The following is a 15,390-nucleotide window of genomic DNA, read 5'->3' as shown; positions in this document are numbered from 1 at the left end:
TGCAGTTGGATAAACATGAAAACAAGCACCTAAAAAGATAGAAATATTGTATAGATACTGTTGGGGAAGAGTTACAAAGTTTATAATTTTCAGATACTTTGACAGTGGCGACTATTTATAGGTGGGAATTCCTGTGGTCGTCCACACAGTCTTTTTTAATTAATTACATGGTTTCCCACTGAAGACAGGTTCATGAGTGCCCCACACAGTGCTCACTATGGCCACATGCATTGCTTTGTCATTCCGCCTTGATCAGGTTACTCTGGGTTGTTTTTTGTGTGTGTACTTCCTGCCCCTTCATCCCATCTTGTTCAGTCTATTATGTTTAGCCCTAATAAGTCTGTAACATACTGCTGCTTCTCTCTTATCTTCTTGTAATCCTAGCATTTAGCCTCTTGAACTGTAGAAAACATTTAGTAGGATTTTTATAGGATACCCTGTAATGGTGAGAAAATGCATGTCAAATCCTATGATTGGCAGGCAAGGTATTCTGCCTACCTTTTTAGGTATATAAGAAAAACATGTATCTAATGCAAGCAAGGGCATCAGCTTTTCATCTAACATTTATCCTGGTTTCCTCTCCCATTTATAAATACTTCTGTTGCATTATGATAGTTCTCAGCAACATGGAACTTCAGTTGTTTTATTATGTTTGTCTCTCTCTCCATCTTCAGTATAAGTTTGCTTTGCAACTAAACCTGAAGAAATAATACCCAGGGATATCAGACAGAGAATTTACCAGGACAGGAAATAGAGACATAGGAAAACCGTATGTTAGTACACTTTTCACGTTCACTGTGAAAGGTCTTGTTTTTGTTGGGTATAGGCACAGTGCTTCAAAATGTAAATACCCTCTTTCTTTGAGAAGCATGGAGTTCGAGATGCAAAGAATGCATTTCTAGGTGCTTTTTCAATGAGCTTTTCTTAGTATCCAAGCCTTGAGAAGATAATTAATTGCCTTTGTTTTTGAATCCCTTAAATACAATTTGAAAATGCTTGTGAATATTGATGTATGCTTATTTTATGTACCAAGTCACTTTATGGTGATACCAGTTCAATAGGAAGTAACTGATAATGTCTTCTTGTCTGAGTTTTCTCTGGTGTTTTAGAATGAGTTTTGGATCATAATACTTTCATTTAGTTCCAAAGTTCCTTTTTGGGTTAGTGGGAAATAATTTTCACCTTGACTTACATGAAAATCTTTTTGTCTTGAAGGTGGGAGCAAAGAAAGGATCCTCATGGTAGAACCTATTATGTTGATCACAATACACGAACTACAACATGGGAAAGACCACAGCCCTTACCTCCTGGGTAACGTAGACTTATTTAATTTAAATATGATGAAGGGACTATCTTTTTGTTTGTTTGGTATAGGAAAAACACCAGCTTTTATAAGCAGCTCATTAAAACTGTATTAAGAAATTCTAGCTTTCAGTTAATTTAGAATTATATTAATTGCAGCTATTATTACAGGAATGTTGGTACTATGTATGTCGTTTGTTCTGATCATTTGGTCAAATACAGCTTCTAAATTATTTTGTTCTTCCTTCAAAACTTAAGCACATTTGACTACCTTTAGTTAGGTGGCACCAATGCACTGATTTCAAACCTCAGATTTCTTGCAAAGTGTTTTCTGTGAAACCTGCCAACATTGCTTCTGGTCATAGAAATTTACAACATTAAAAATGATGTGACAAAGAGCTGAGCATGCTATTGCTTGAATTGGTCAATGCGGTTGTTGCCCTACCAATAAAGTTGGGGACTTCAGAAATTAAATTCATGTGTGTGACTCCAGTACTTCATTCAAGTAATGTCTAGGAGTTCAGTATGAAGAGAAAATCAGTTATGGAATTAGCTGTTAACATTTGTGTTTCTTGAAAGCTGGGAAAGAAGAGTCGATGATCGTGGGAGAGTTTACTATGTGGACCATAACACCAGAACAACAACGTGGCAGCGACCAACAATGGAATCAGTCAGAAACTTTGAGCAATGGCAGTCTCAACGGAATCAACTGCAGGGAGCTATGCAACAATTTAACCAACGATACCTCTATTCGGTAAAATTTCTCACATGAATTTTTCACATAAAATGTAGAAATTACTTTATTCAGGTACTTCTCTGAAGTAAATGATGCTGCAGTATTCTTACATTTAACGGTTCTCAGCCTCTCATCTATTTAGACACTAAATCTCATCACTAGCATGAGGAGAAACACGCATCACCAGTAATCTTAACTCCTGGAGCTGTTCATCAAAGTCAATTTATCTCATGCGATTAGAGAAAGATAGAATGGTTGAGATTGGAAAGGACCTCTGGAAGTCATCTGGTCCCAACTCCCCTGCTCAAGCAAGGTCACCTACAGCCAGTTGCGTAGTGTCCAAACAACTTTTGAATATCTCCAAGGATGGAGACTCCACAGTCTCCCTGGGCAACCCATGCCAGTGCACGCTCACCCTCACTCACAGTGAAAAAGTGCTTCCTGATGTTCAGAGGGAACCTTCTGTGTTTCAGCGTGTGCCCATTACCTCAGGTCCTGACACTGGGTGCCGCAGAGAGGAGCCTGTCTCCATCTTTTTTGCGCCTCAGGTATTGGTAACTTTTACTGCAAATCCAAGAATCACAGCTGAAACATAACAAGGCAAGAACTCCCACTAAGGAACATTTTGTACTTGTGTAATACTTGGATCAGTTGCTTAAACATCTAAGAAAACTCTCACTTTTCCTGATCCAAAGACTTCTTTTTCCTTCTGAGCTAGATTTGTTCTCTCAGCGAACAATATATATTTTTTTTTTTTTTTTAATTAAACTATGTTTCTTTGACTCATTTCTTGAGATGCCCCCTCAGACTTTAGAATCATTGAATTAAGATTTGTTTGTGAGGCAGAATATACTTTAAGGAAGAGAAAAGATGACTGCACTGTTTGCATCGCTTTAGAATTCTAAGTAGTGTGTCAGTTGCATACCTAGAACTAACATATTGTTGTTGGTAAAAAATAGAAATTATATTGAAGAAATGATGGGGGTTTTTTTTTGTTTTTTTTTTTTTTTTTTTTTTTTTTGTACTTTAATGCTGCTGTATACTTTTCTTCTAGAATTGTTAAGGTTAAACTAGAATTAGCTTTTCTTCCTTTGATGACATATCAGGACTCTGCCTATATAGCAGTTTATAAATGAAATAGTAATTTATTGTTTGGAAAAAAAACATATTAATACTTTTCATGAGTAAGAGAATGTTTCAGTTACCTTGAATGGTCAAAACTAGATTACGGGAAGGGAGAAAAATGGATAGAATATAGCTAATTTAGTTAATTTTATGTTTACCTGGCTTAATGTCTTCTATACCAAATTCTATACCAAAAGGAGTCTTTTGGTATAGAATGTGGTTCATTCCATGGCACTGCCTCGTGTTATGGAATGTTCTGTTAAATATACATTAGCCAGTAATACACACAAATCCTCGGACCCATTAAGAAGATTAGAAATCTCTGAATTGTGCCGCTATTCAGTTCTTTGGCAGACAGCGTTTTCTTTTATGTGCTTTTCTTTTTATACTCACCACAGAGAAATCTTTGGTTTACAGGGTCATTTTTGGCTGAATAGTTCCCAAAAGCACAAAAGGCTTTTACTGCATTTGCTGCTGAGATAATGGTAATTCTCTGTTCACATCTATTAGCTGGTGGCTGGAACAAAGAGGCAGCTTGATTTTGAGTGTAAATATTGCATTTTCTTCTGATCCTTACTCTGTTTCTGTTTTAGATGAAAAATACTGTAGGGTTTGTTTTTTTTTTTTTTTTTTTTGTGTCCCCCCCGAAGTTGCTGTTGTGAACTCTTAAGTTGATTTGGTTTTTTTTGGATTGCAAATGCTGTATAAAGCAGTATTAGTAGCAAGGTGATCTTTAAGATACTCTTTCGAAAATACAGTTTGGTTCCCATATATGAAAATTCCATTCTGCACAACAACAGCAGCAAAAGAAGGGAATTTTAGTGTCCAAAAAATTTTAGGGGGTGGATGCTTTTAATTATAAATCAGAGCATGGATCCTGCAGTCTGGGGGATTTCTGCCTTTTAGTTTTTATTTTTCCCATTTTTATTCTTTGGAGCTGCTTGGGGACTTCTGCAAGGTTACAGTATATTACAAGCTTAGCATGGTTTTTTACATAATAATTTCATCTGGGTTTTGTAATTAATTTTTTTTCCTTTTACCCTTATTGTCTGTTGGTATAATTTTAACCATCCGTGTTATTTCGATGATTGCAGCTGCAGTTGCTAAAAATGACCAAGTCCAGGGAAGACATCGTGTATTGAGGAAGCAAAAAACCCTGTGTTGGCAGTAATCACTGTGCTTGGAAATGTTTATTATGATAAAGCATGTTCTTCAGCAAGAACATTGTGTTTATCTGCTTATACATGCTTCTGCAAAATTTCTGTGAACTCTACATCTTTTAAGACCACTGACTCTCAAGTTTGCTGTAGGAAGTGAAATATAGGGTACATTGGCTTGGAAACAGTGGAGACAAATGTGCAAATCATATCTTATTATCATATAATCTGTGCTTCTTCACAAAACCAGACTAAAAATGGCATGATGTTTTTCAGTATGAATAGTCTTCAGAACTAGTGGTAATTTTAAAACACATTAAGGAAAAAAATACGAATAATACTTGGCCTAACTGAATGTCCTCTTGTTTTTAAATAGGCTTCGATGTTGTCAGCAGAAAATGACCCACTTGGGCCTTTACCACCAGGTTGGGGTAAGTTAATTAGCTGCTAATTTCAGGAAGTGTCAGTTACAGAAATTTGTAATGCAGTTGGTATATAGCGTTGGGTTTTTTTTTCTTTTTTTTCCCTAGAAAGGAGAGTGGATTCAAATGATAGGGTGTATTTTGTAAATCATAACACAAAGACAACACAATGGGAAGACCCTCGAACTCAAGGGTAGGTGTGTATGTTGACTCTGAAGATAAAGAGGTCTTGCTTAATTCTCATATGTCATGATATGGGGGAAAAAGTACTGTCTGTAATTTCTTCTGCAGTTTACAAAATGAGGACCCTCTTCCAGAGGGCTGGGAAATCAGATATACAAGAGAAGGTGTCAGATACTTTGTTGACCATAATACAAGAACGACCACCTTCAATGATCCTCGTACTGGGAAATCTTCTGTGTAAGTGAGAATTTAAATATATTTTTTTAATGTTTTAATTTACTGTAGTTTAATAATGAAATCTTCTCTTACTAGAAAACAATCTATACTTTTAGCTGGGATTGAGCACTAAATTATGAACAAATTGTTGTCCTGTAAATTTAATCTGTTTTTAAACTTTAGTTGTCAGTTTATCTATGATGCACTTTGCTGTTCTTTTCTAAGGCTCACTAATTTTTATACACTTTTCAAATACTAAGATTGTCAGTGTTCTGTAAATCAGACGGGAAGTGAGGTAAACTTGAATATTGAGCTAATGCAACTAAGTTAATTTTTTAAAGAAACAGCAAATGATTGTAATGAGGATTGGTCATAGTTGTGCACCCTCTAGCAACATTCATGTCTAAACAGAGTAGGTCTAAATACTTTAAAAAAAACTTTACATGCAAATGTTCTTAAAAATAGCATAGTCAGAAGAATTGACCCAACCTACTGTGGCCATCTTAATGTCTTTTATGTAGGGTAGGGTTTACTTCTGATGACATGTTGATGACCTTTCATTCAGAGAGTCTATGGAGTGTTGTATTAGAAATTCGTTCATACTTCCACAAGCAGCTGAATTTAGGAAGCCTAATTTAAGTCTTTCAGTGAGGACAATAAATTAAATATCTCTCCTTTAGCTGGCTTGTAATTTTTACAAAACAGGCAGGGGTTTGAAATCCTCTAGATCTCTACCTTTCTCTCTAATTTGGTAAACTGACTAGGAGGGTGGCAGAAAGAAAGACTGGTTGGCCAAACCATGGACTGCATTTTGTTTCTGATCATATCTTACTGTAACAGTTTTTGTGTATTTTTGTAATCTACATGCTGCTGTTTAGCATTGAAAATACTGCTTGATGTCTGTGGTTAATGTATCTCAAATATATTTCATTTCAGAAATAAAGGGCCACAGATTGCTTATGAGCGTAGCTTTAGGTGGAAACTTGCTCATTTCCGTTACTTGTGTCAGGTACTGATTAAGTAATTCTTTACTTTTTGAAACTATTTGAATTCATATTTGTGTGCTGCCTTTTAACATTATCACCTTATGATTGCAGTCCAATGCGCTGCCAAGTCATGTGAAAATCAATGTATCCAGACAGACTTTGTTTGAGGATTCCTTCCAGCAAGTAAGCCTGCAAAGATCAGTATGTTTATTTATCAAGACAAAGCATAAGAACAAAGATGGCCATAGCCAGTTCAGACTAATGGTCCTTCAGGCACAGTAGATCTTCCTCTGGTATTAGCCAAAGTGGGGTTCTTATGGAAGACTGGGAACAGAAGTATTGTATATAACACTTCTACCAAATGATCTTTCAGCTCCCAACTGTTTACATTTTAAATGCTTCTTCAGCTTGATGTGGTTTCTGGGTATTTTAATAATCCTCAAGGGACTACTTTGGGCTTGTCTGTGCTCCTTTTGTGAACTTTTTTCATCTGCAGCATCCTGTGGTAAAGAGTTCCATGGCTTAACCACATTGCATACCCTATTAACTTAACCACATCAGATTTGCTTTTCCAATTCTTATACATTACAAAATTCTGTTTTGTCCAATTAAAAATGGTGTCCTGCTTTGTCCTTCAGAGGTTAAATCTGTAATTGAAGCTTATGGTTCTTGAGCTTTTACAGTCTGTAGCCAATGTATGTTCCTTCCTTCTTTCTCTGTAACAAGGAGAATTCTTGCTGCTGTCACGACATGAAAACCTCTTGGGAGGGATTCTCTAGAAGTAAAAATTATATTATTAAATTACTTCTTTAAATTACTTGCCTAAAACCAAAATCTGTAATATATCAGATATGTTTGATATTGCCAGATTCCCCGAATTGCCTTAGGAAGAGGTATAAGAACAGGGCAGTCATATAGTGATACTTTCCAGATATGCTCTCCCATTTGCTGGAAGACTGCTGCTCAAGGATTTTAAGTCCAAGTTGGTATATCTGTTCATTAATTGCATGTTCCATGTGATGATCTAATTGCTTGTCAAATCTCTGTAAACATTTGACATATATTGCATTTCTGTATCAATTAAAGAAAATCTAAATAAGAAGGAGCAATTGTATTGTTAATGCATAATTTATAACTTATTACAATTTGGGTTTCTTTTTATAGATTATGGCATTAAAACCCTATGATTTGAGGAGAAGATTGTATGTTATATTCAGAGGAGAAGAAGGATTGGATTATGGTGGCTTGGCAAGGTAAAAGAAAATTTATTTTTTTTTTTTTTAATAGCACTCTAACCTTGATTTCTAACGTAATTCTGTTGGCAAAGAAACTGCTTGCTTTTGCAGTCTGACTCTGGTTACCTTTTTTAGCTTCTCTTAAGGTGTTAAGGAGGTGGAGCTGGCAGCACCGTCTGTTGTTATGGGTTATAACATGACATTAGTAAAACTGGTCTCAGTTGTTTAGTTCTTCAACGAAGATTGATGTATAAATTGGAGGGTTTTATGCTAGTTAATGCTGTAGACTGAGTTATATCAGAAAGTTCCACTTTCCTGGAAGTGGGTACTGTGGAAAAATAAACAACTTTTTGCTTATTCAGAAAAAAAGAGCCAGCACCAGCTTGGGGTTGATAAGAGCATAAAGGACATGAACAAGAGGAGAGTAGTGCAGCCATGAAGTAACAGCAGATGAACAGACTATGCAGGCTGTGCAGGAGCTAGACTACAAGTTTTTCTAGAATCTGAAGTGGAACTCGGAGGGAAAATCTGGTAAGAGGAGAGTGATAGCTGAAGTGTGTTTCATCTGTTGACCGTACAGAAGACAACCACTGACTACTACTGCCAGTTACTTGACTGAAATGTTACTATTAGGATGAAAATTTCAGTACTACTGCAGATCCAGGGAATTAGAAGTAGTCACAGGTGATAAAATTTTTTGTTTGGTTGAGTTTTGTTTGGTTGTGGGTTTTTTTTTTTGTTTGTTTGTTTGTTTTATTTTAATGTAAAGGTTTTCAGTTCTCTTCTGGTTTTGTGTAGCTTACTAAATGAAGTTCAGCAAAATGTGTAGTATTTGCAAGTAACAAAGCTTGCCTCTGAAGGTTGAGTTTCTTTGCATTTTGGGGTGGTTATACTTCTGAATTACAGTACCTGATAGGCTTGTGGGGGGTGACAGCAGGGAGGAATCCAATTTTTGTTTTGCATGGGTTTTGTTTGCTTGGTGTGCCTGTCAGGATGGCCCTAGGCATAGAATGGGAACCAGGAGAGTTCAAGTTGTCTGTTCCAGAGAAACAAAGTATTCCAAAGAAATTATGTTAGAATAATATAACTAAAAAGTGTTAGTCACAGAAAGTAGCAGAATAAGTAAATAACAAATATGCAGGTAGTATAATTTCATAATAGTTTTAGGAATAAGTCTTGCCCAAGATTTTGTATGTGAAACTGAGAACCAGGAAGCATCTCACTGTAACCTGAACTGAGAGTTCTTAAGTGACACTGAGTAAATGTTCATGTGCTGACTTGTTAATGTAATGCTGTATTAATTCAAATATAGAAAGCTGCTGCACCTGGTTTTATCGCCTGTCTCTCAGCAGGCTAAACTCAGTGTTCCCTCCAGATTTTTACCTTGTGTTTAGCAGAACCAGTGTGACACTAGGTCTTATGGCTACTTCTAGCTGTTGATGTGAAAAATTTGCTTCTGCAAACTTCTTGTTTATGACCGATTTCTTTGATTCATCCCTTGTTATCTGTCTTTGATCTAATATAAAAGCCTATTAAATTTGATGTATCTATGCAGGGTTAGTATCATTGTCGCAGTATAAAACCTGCATAGGATGCTGTACAGCATTCTTGTGCTTATTAAAAGACACACAGAACCCTGTTAGGTTTTTCATATCCTTGCTGCCTTTCTCAGTTTACTCTTTCTATTTGGCTGTTGGATAGGAAGTGTGTTGTTGCAGTCATCATCCATGACTTGATCTCAGGTAAACACAGGGATAGAAAGGATGCCTTTTAAATGTGATAGCTGAAAGGCAGTCAGGATGGAATTCAGTCCCTGTAGTTACTACAGAATAGACTTTCAGCTTCTTTTGTGGCTTTTCCCTAACCCTGGTTTTTCAGTTCCAAAGGGCCTGATACAAGAAATCCTTGAGTATATATGACTGCTTCTGAGGTCTCCAATTATATGTAAATGCTGTAAAACAACAAATACTCTAAAAATCAGCTATACTAATGATGAAATTCCGGATTCTATTGTTTCAGGTCAGCTGAGTTGGAAACTATGAAAGTGGTGAATAACATGTCCTAGTTAAACCTCAACGAAAATATGTTTTCATATTGTCATTTCCTGGGGGCTTAACTGATACATGGTAATTTGTTAAACCACAGTAACTCTGTGTGTGTTCCACTGTCATATTGGGAAAGCAAATAAGGTGTGCTGTGGTTTGGGTTTTTTGGTTTTGTTTTCTTATGTTGTTTATAATAAGCACTGCCCATGGAATAATTGTAGGGTTTTTTTAATAGAGATTGGAGATGTATGCAGTAAAGCAGACTGAGGAGGGTAAATACTGTGTAGTTGAGGCAAGGGCTCTGTAGGCAAAAATGTTATTAATATACAGCTAAAACTTGTGCTGTGTGGGTGTGTTCAAGGTGACAAGCTTAATAATTTCTAAACTATGACAACCATGACTTTCTAATGTTACTGATTTGAATAATGATTTTTTATATATTTAAGTAGTATATAATGCCATATATTATTCTGTGATTCTAATACAACATTGTTTATATTATTTTTCTAAGGTTGCATATATTTTGACCATTTTGCTAGTTACCTAAGGGGAATGGTGATAAGCATCTGTATTTGATGGTTTTTATGTGTATACATGTTTTTTTTCCTTAGAGAATGGTTTTTCTTGCTTTCCCATGAAGTACTGAACCCTATGTACTGCCTATTTGAATATGCTGGCAAGAGCAACTATTGCCTGCAGATAAATCCAGCATCAACAATCAATCCAGACCATCTTTCATATTTCTGTTTCATTGGGCGCTTTATTGCCATGGTAGGTTAGATTTTTAAGGTTTTATTATTTGCTGTAGCTGTACATTTATTCCTGAACAATACTTGTTTTTACAGTTATTAAAGTCTATATTAATCTATTAGAAATGAAAGGCACATAAGGTTATTGAGCCAAAATATTCCTGGAGAGTTAAGTCTCTTACACAATAAAGTTTCCTGGCATAGTGATGAAAATTAATATGACATTCAATATATTTTATTTTTATCAATTGGATGTACTTCATGCAAACTGCTCTTCGGTTGAGTGTCTGAATTCTGATGCTCTGAAAAATGTGACTAGCCTTTTCCAAAAAAGGCCCCTTGGTTAGACTTGGTATACCTTATTGTATTTGAAAAAATGAGTTAGAAATTTTTTGTGGCTTACACTGAGCCTTAATTTAAACATATGTACTTGGATACAGAGGTCAGATTATTGAGGAGAACAGAAGCTGGCAGGGAGCTGATTCTCTGCTATCAGGTGTCTCTTAAACTAAAAGCTCGCAAGACATGCTGTATGTATCATTTCTTCTTCTGGTACCACTGAGTGTTTTCTGTAGTAGACTCCTGCTCTGTCACATTTCTTTCCTTCCATGTAGTGATACAGTCATCTTTCCACATAATCATCATGATGTCTACAGGTAGCCCTCCAAACATCCCTGAAAATGATGAATAGGGAAAACAAAAAGAGTAAACAAAAGTACATTTTCAGATGGAAGAGACTGTTGTTTTCTGTTATTCAGGTTTTGTGTATGAAATTGGAATAAATAGCAGTAAAGTATAAAATAAAGGGGAAAATACTTTCAGACTTAAATTAGTTTTGGGGGTTTTCTTGATTTTGCTCTTCTTACAGGTTCTTCTTAAGAAACAGATTTGTTCAGTTTTGATGAGAGCATCTCTGATTTTGAGAATTTTATGGCCAATCTCCCTGACATTCCTCTATTTCTGTGCTGTCATGAAAGTTTATTTCATTGGGTTAACACATGCAATAGGCTGCCAACATTTTTTCTTTTTTTATAGAACCCTTGGCAAGCTATAATGCCATTTAGCAGAAAGACATGATAAAGCCAATTAGGTGCTAGAGCCAAATTCTCTCTCTTTTAGCCAGTGATTTTTTTTTATCTTGTACATAAGATAAAATTTGCAATTGAAATGTTAATTTCAGGAAATGTACTTCATAAAAGTAGGGATCATAGAAGATCTGTAATTTAATTACTGTACTTTAATTAAAGTATTTAATGTAATTAAAAGACAAAGTTTCTTTCCTGAAGTATTTTTTTATTTTAAATTCTCTAAGGGGAGGAGAGTGAGGCAGAGGAAAATGGTAATGGTGCCTGATGTGGTCAGTTGCAAGGTTTGAGTATATTGATGGTTTATAATGGATGGTATTTCCTGCAGTACTTCCTGGGATACCCTTTAGTGGCTTAAAATAGCTCAGGTAATAGTGTAAGTGGGAATCATTTTAAGGAGTTCAGATAGGCTTTCTAAGTACAGTTGTCATGTCTGTTGCTCTGAGTTCTGAAATAGTTGTGACTTGTTTTGGCTTTAAGTACTGAAATAACCACATATGGTTTTGGCCAAAACAGGGTTAAATGTGAAAATGCACATTAACAAAAAGCTGTTAAATGAGGTTGGCTAAGGCAACTTCTGTATTTTGCTGTAAGATGATGTAGAGAGTAAATGAGATGATTTAAGAGCTGACGTTTGCAAAAAGCAGGAAATCCTATGGGTGGATGCTGCACTTGGCATTTAATTTTTCCATTTTGCCTAGCTTGCTGTCCCATGAGAAGTATAGACCAGTTTAAAAATAAACAAACAAATAAATGCCTTTGAGAGAACTTGTTTAAGCTTTCCTAAAGCAGAAGACAGTGCATGCTAGAGGAAATGGGCCATTACATTGGCTCTTCTGCTGATAAAATTTCAGCTATAAGGGAAGGCAAGCAATGAATACCATACAGGGCCTATGTTTAGGGTGACTTTTTAAAGAAGTATTTGAATGAAGAAAGTGTACTTAATAAGAATAAGGAGGAAATATTTTTGTATTCATAAAAATATTTCATATTTTCAACAGCCATGCTCTGTTACTGCTCAGGCACACTGATTCAGGATAGAGGTTCACTCTGTGTGTGTGTGTGCGCGCTGTGCTTCAGTACTAGAAATTAGCTTCCACCTTTTGTGCATGTGTGGTGAGACAAGTGTGAGCACGTGGTTTTTTGTTGTTGTTGTTTGGTTGGGGTTTTTTCAGTTTTATTTTTGCAGTAGAGGGTAGAATCTCGTTTTTCAGTTCTGTTACCTGTAAAGAAAATGTGATTCCCAAAGCTCTTTCTGAGGCAGTCTGTGAGTGCATTTTTAAAGTCTTACACAAGCTGCAGTAACACTGTGTAAAGGATGATATTGTAGGACGTATGTAGTACTCAAGTAGAATCAAATATGATCAAACACTTGGCATATATACCTATCCACATACTAAAGATGAAATTTGGTAATTTCCTCTTTTCATAGACTTCATTTTTGTATGACAAGTTTATTTTTAATCAGATAATTTCTAAATTGTAATGATAACGTATGCTTGGATAAATGTTGTTAATTAATCATTCTTTTTTCCTTCCCTTTTAATGCAATGTTTTGTTCTTTTTAAATACCAAGCTGCTACTGCTACTTGGTGCTTCTTATTATTTGAAGGAGAAAGGAAAAAAAGAATTCAAGTCCAAAAACACTTCAGTAATTCAGCAGCTCAGTAAAAGCTAAACAGACTTTTTTCTGTTCAACAGGCATTGTTTCATGGGAAATTTATTGACACTGGTTTTTCTCTGCCTTTCTACAAAAGAATGCTGAGCAAAAAACTTACTATTAAGGATCTAGAATCTATTGATACTGAATTTTACAACTCCCTAATTTGGATAAGGTTTGTAGATTATTTTTTGTGTGTGATGTTTTATGGATTTTTTTATTTATATAGAATCCATTGTGACTTTTTTTTTTTTTTTTTTTTTCTCTTTCAGGGATAACAATATTGAAGAGTGTAACTTGGAAATGTACTTTTGTGTGGATATGGAGCTCTTAGGAAAAGTAACCTCACATGAGCTGAAATCAGGAGGTTCAAATATCTTGGTAACTGAGGAAAACAAAGAAGAATATATTGGGTAGGGAGGTGTAGATGCTAAAAAAAAAAAGTATTCCGTATTTCTTCTGTTGCTCTAGTCTATTTTGACACAGTATATGATTCTTTTTTTTCTTTTCCTAGTACTGTGTAATTCTTGGAACTGTTACTGAAATGGTATCTTGGTGCACATGATCTATTGGAACATTTTAATCTCTCCCATTCCCCTCTTCCCTCTCCCCCACTGTCCTATCCTACCCCTACCCCGTTTGTCATCCTCCCCCCTCCCTCTCAAAAAAGGAGACCGTATAAAGAGAGGATGACCTGTCTTTTTATTACATGTACAGTGAGAGAACAGGTGAAACTGAAAGTGAGCAAAGCTATTTTCAGTGACTTCAGGTAACAAATCCGGGTGGAGGGAAGACATGTATTTGACAGAGGATTTCTAAATTTTTCAGGACTTTGCTGTCACTGTGGAAAGTGAAATTCAGAATGGTGTACAAAGTGGTGTGACTTAAACTCTTCTCTTTGTTCTGTTAGGCTGCTCTCTCCTAATCTTATCACTGCCTTTCTTTTTCTGAACCTGTATTTCTGATCCATCTGTTCAGTGTGATCTCAAAAGGAGATGTACACAGATTCTTTTCTGTGATACAGTGTATGTCCAGTGCTGCACAGTTTCCTCTTAAATTAACATCTTTAGTCTCTCAGAGAAACAGTTTCTCTAGTATGTATATTTAGTTTTTTTCTATTCAGAAGTGACTTGACCATTTTAGTTGAAACTTTGAAAATGTTACCTCTTCCTCCAAATTTTAGCATGAATCAGAAGCTCAGAACGGAAAATGACTACTCTTTGTTGAAGCTGGAAATAGTTTTATTGCTGGAAGTATTGGGCAACCGTAGTTACAGGTGTTATAAGCAACAAAATTTCTTACTATTCTCTGCCTACATCGTGCCTTTTGCTCATGAACATTTCAGTGGAAATGTTTCTTTTCTACCATCGAAACACTGTGTTTATGCACTTCTTAATCTGAAGCAAATTTTGCCATAACAAAACCATAATGCCCAAGAAGCATCATTTTCATGAAAAGGCTGCTGAATTTTTGTTAGTGGAAGTTCAATAGTACTTATTTGGGTTTTTTTTGTTGTGGTTTTTTTTTTGTTTAAATTGGAATGATAATCTAAGTACGTCTTGCTACTTTTACTCTTTTCTGAGTTTGGAGATTTGTGATACTATTAGTATGGTAGGTGCCTTACAGTCTATAGAATCATACGGTGTAAGAAAGTAGAATTGGAGGAAGCTTTACCTTATGGGAACACACATGCAATCGTACATGCTTGAGCTTCTTCATGGTGAGTGCTAATTGGTGTTTAATTTCTGTTTGTTCTTTTCCATCCCAGGCTAATGGCCGAGTGGCGATTTTCTCGGGGAGTAAGAGAACAAACCAAAGCTTTTCTTGATGGTTTTAATGAAGTTGTTCCTCTACAGTGGCTACACTATTTTGATGAAAAGGAGCTGGAGGTGAGTTTTTCTGTTCAACATTTTTAACTATTGCAAAGGTAATGCATATGGAATGTTCAAGTGGATAGGTCAGATTGAATCTCTCATCTGTGGCATGCTGCATTTGATAGCTTCTGGAACATGGAGAATTTAATAGGAGCAGTATGGGTAAATAATGGTGAAAATTTAATTGGTGTTCTGTGATGTTCAGCATTTGGTAATTTTAGGTTCCATTCTCAGTATTAAAATGTGTTTTGTAAGGTTCTCTGGAAAGATCACAATCACAGAATGGTTTGAGTTGGAAAGGACCTTAAGATCATCAAGTTCCAACCTCCCCTGCTGTGGGCAGGGATGCCGCATACCAGACCATGACACCCAAGGCTCTGTCCAACCTGGCCTTGAACACTGCCAGGGATGGAGCATTTACCAGTTCTCTGGGCAACCTGTTCCAGTGCCCCTCAAAAAGGTCAAAAGATCAGCCTATGAGGTCACAGGTGGATCTGTTAGTCATAGAAGACTACTCCTTCTGTGGCAGATGGGTAGAATTCTCTTCTAACAGATGTCACAGAAGTTGATTCTGGTGTACAGTGATCACCTAGTTTCACATACATAGTCTAGGGT

The 15,390-nt window shown here is 36.0% G+C and overlaps 1 protein-coding gene across 1 annotated transcript in view; it reads left to right on the top strand.

Moving 5' to 3' along the window:
- Positions 1–15,390, top strand: part of WWP1 (WW domain containing E3 ubiquitin protein ligase 1) — a 34,309-nt gene that overhangs the window by 14,244 nt on the left and 4,675 nt on the right. The window contains exons 8-19 of the mRNA XM_010022269.1: positions 1,216–1,311; positions 1,882–2,056; positions 4,697–4,751; positions 4,851–4,935; positions 5,034–5,162; positions 6,078–6,150; positions 6,239–6,310; positions 7,292–7,380; positions 10,019–10,178; positions 12,943–13,076; positions 13,174–13,314; positions 14,670–14,790. Coding sequence (XP_010020571.1) covers positions 1,216–1,311; positions 1,882–2,056; positions 4,697–4,751; positions 4,851–4,935; positions 5,034–5,162; positions 6,078–6,150; positions 6,239–6,310; positions 7,292–7,380; positions 10,019–10,178; positions 12,943–13,076; positions 13,174–13,314; positions 14,670–14,790 — 1,330 coding nt within the window. The remainder of the gene's footprint in view (positions 1–1,215; positions 1,312–1,881; positions 2,057–4,696; positions 4,752–4,850; positions 4,936–5,033; positions 5,163–6,077; positions 6,151–6,238; positions 6,311–7,291; positions 7,381–10,018; positions 10,179–12,942; positions 13,077–13,173; positions 13,315–14,669; positions 14,791–15,390) is intronic.

Source organism: Nestor notabilis, unplaced genomic scaffold (genome assembly GCF_000696875.1).
Source record: "Nestor notabilis isolate BGI_N333 unplaced genomic scaffold, ASM69687v1 scaffold10409, whole genome shotgun sequence".
Classification (NCBI taxonomy): domain Eukaryota; kingdom Metazoa; phylum Chordata; class Aves; order Psittaciformes; family Psittacidae; genus Nestor; species Nestor notabilis.
The sequence above is the reverse complement of the archived record's forward strand: the minus strand, read 5'-3'. Positions and strand labels throughout refer to the sequence as shown.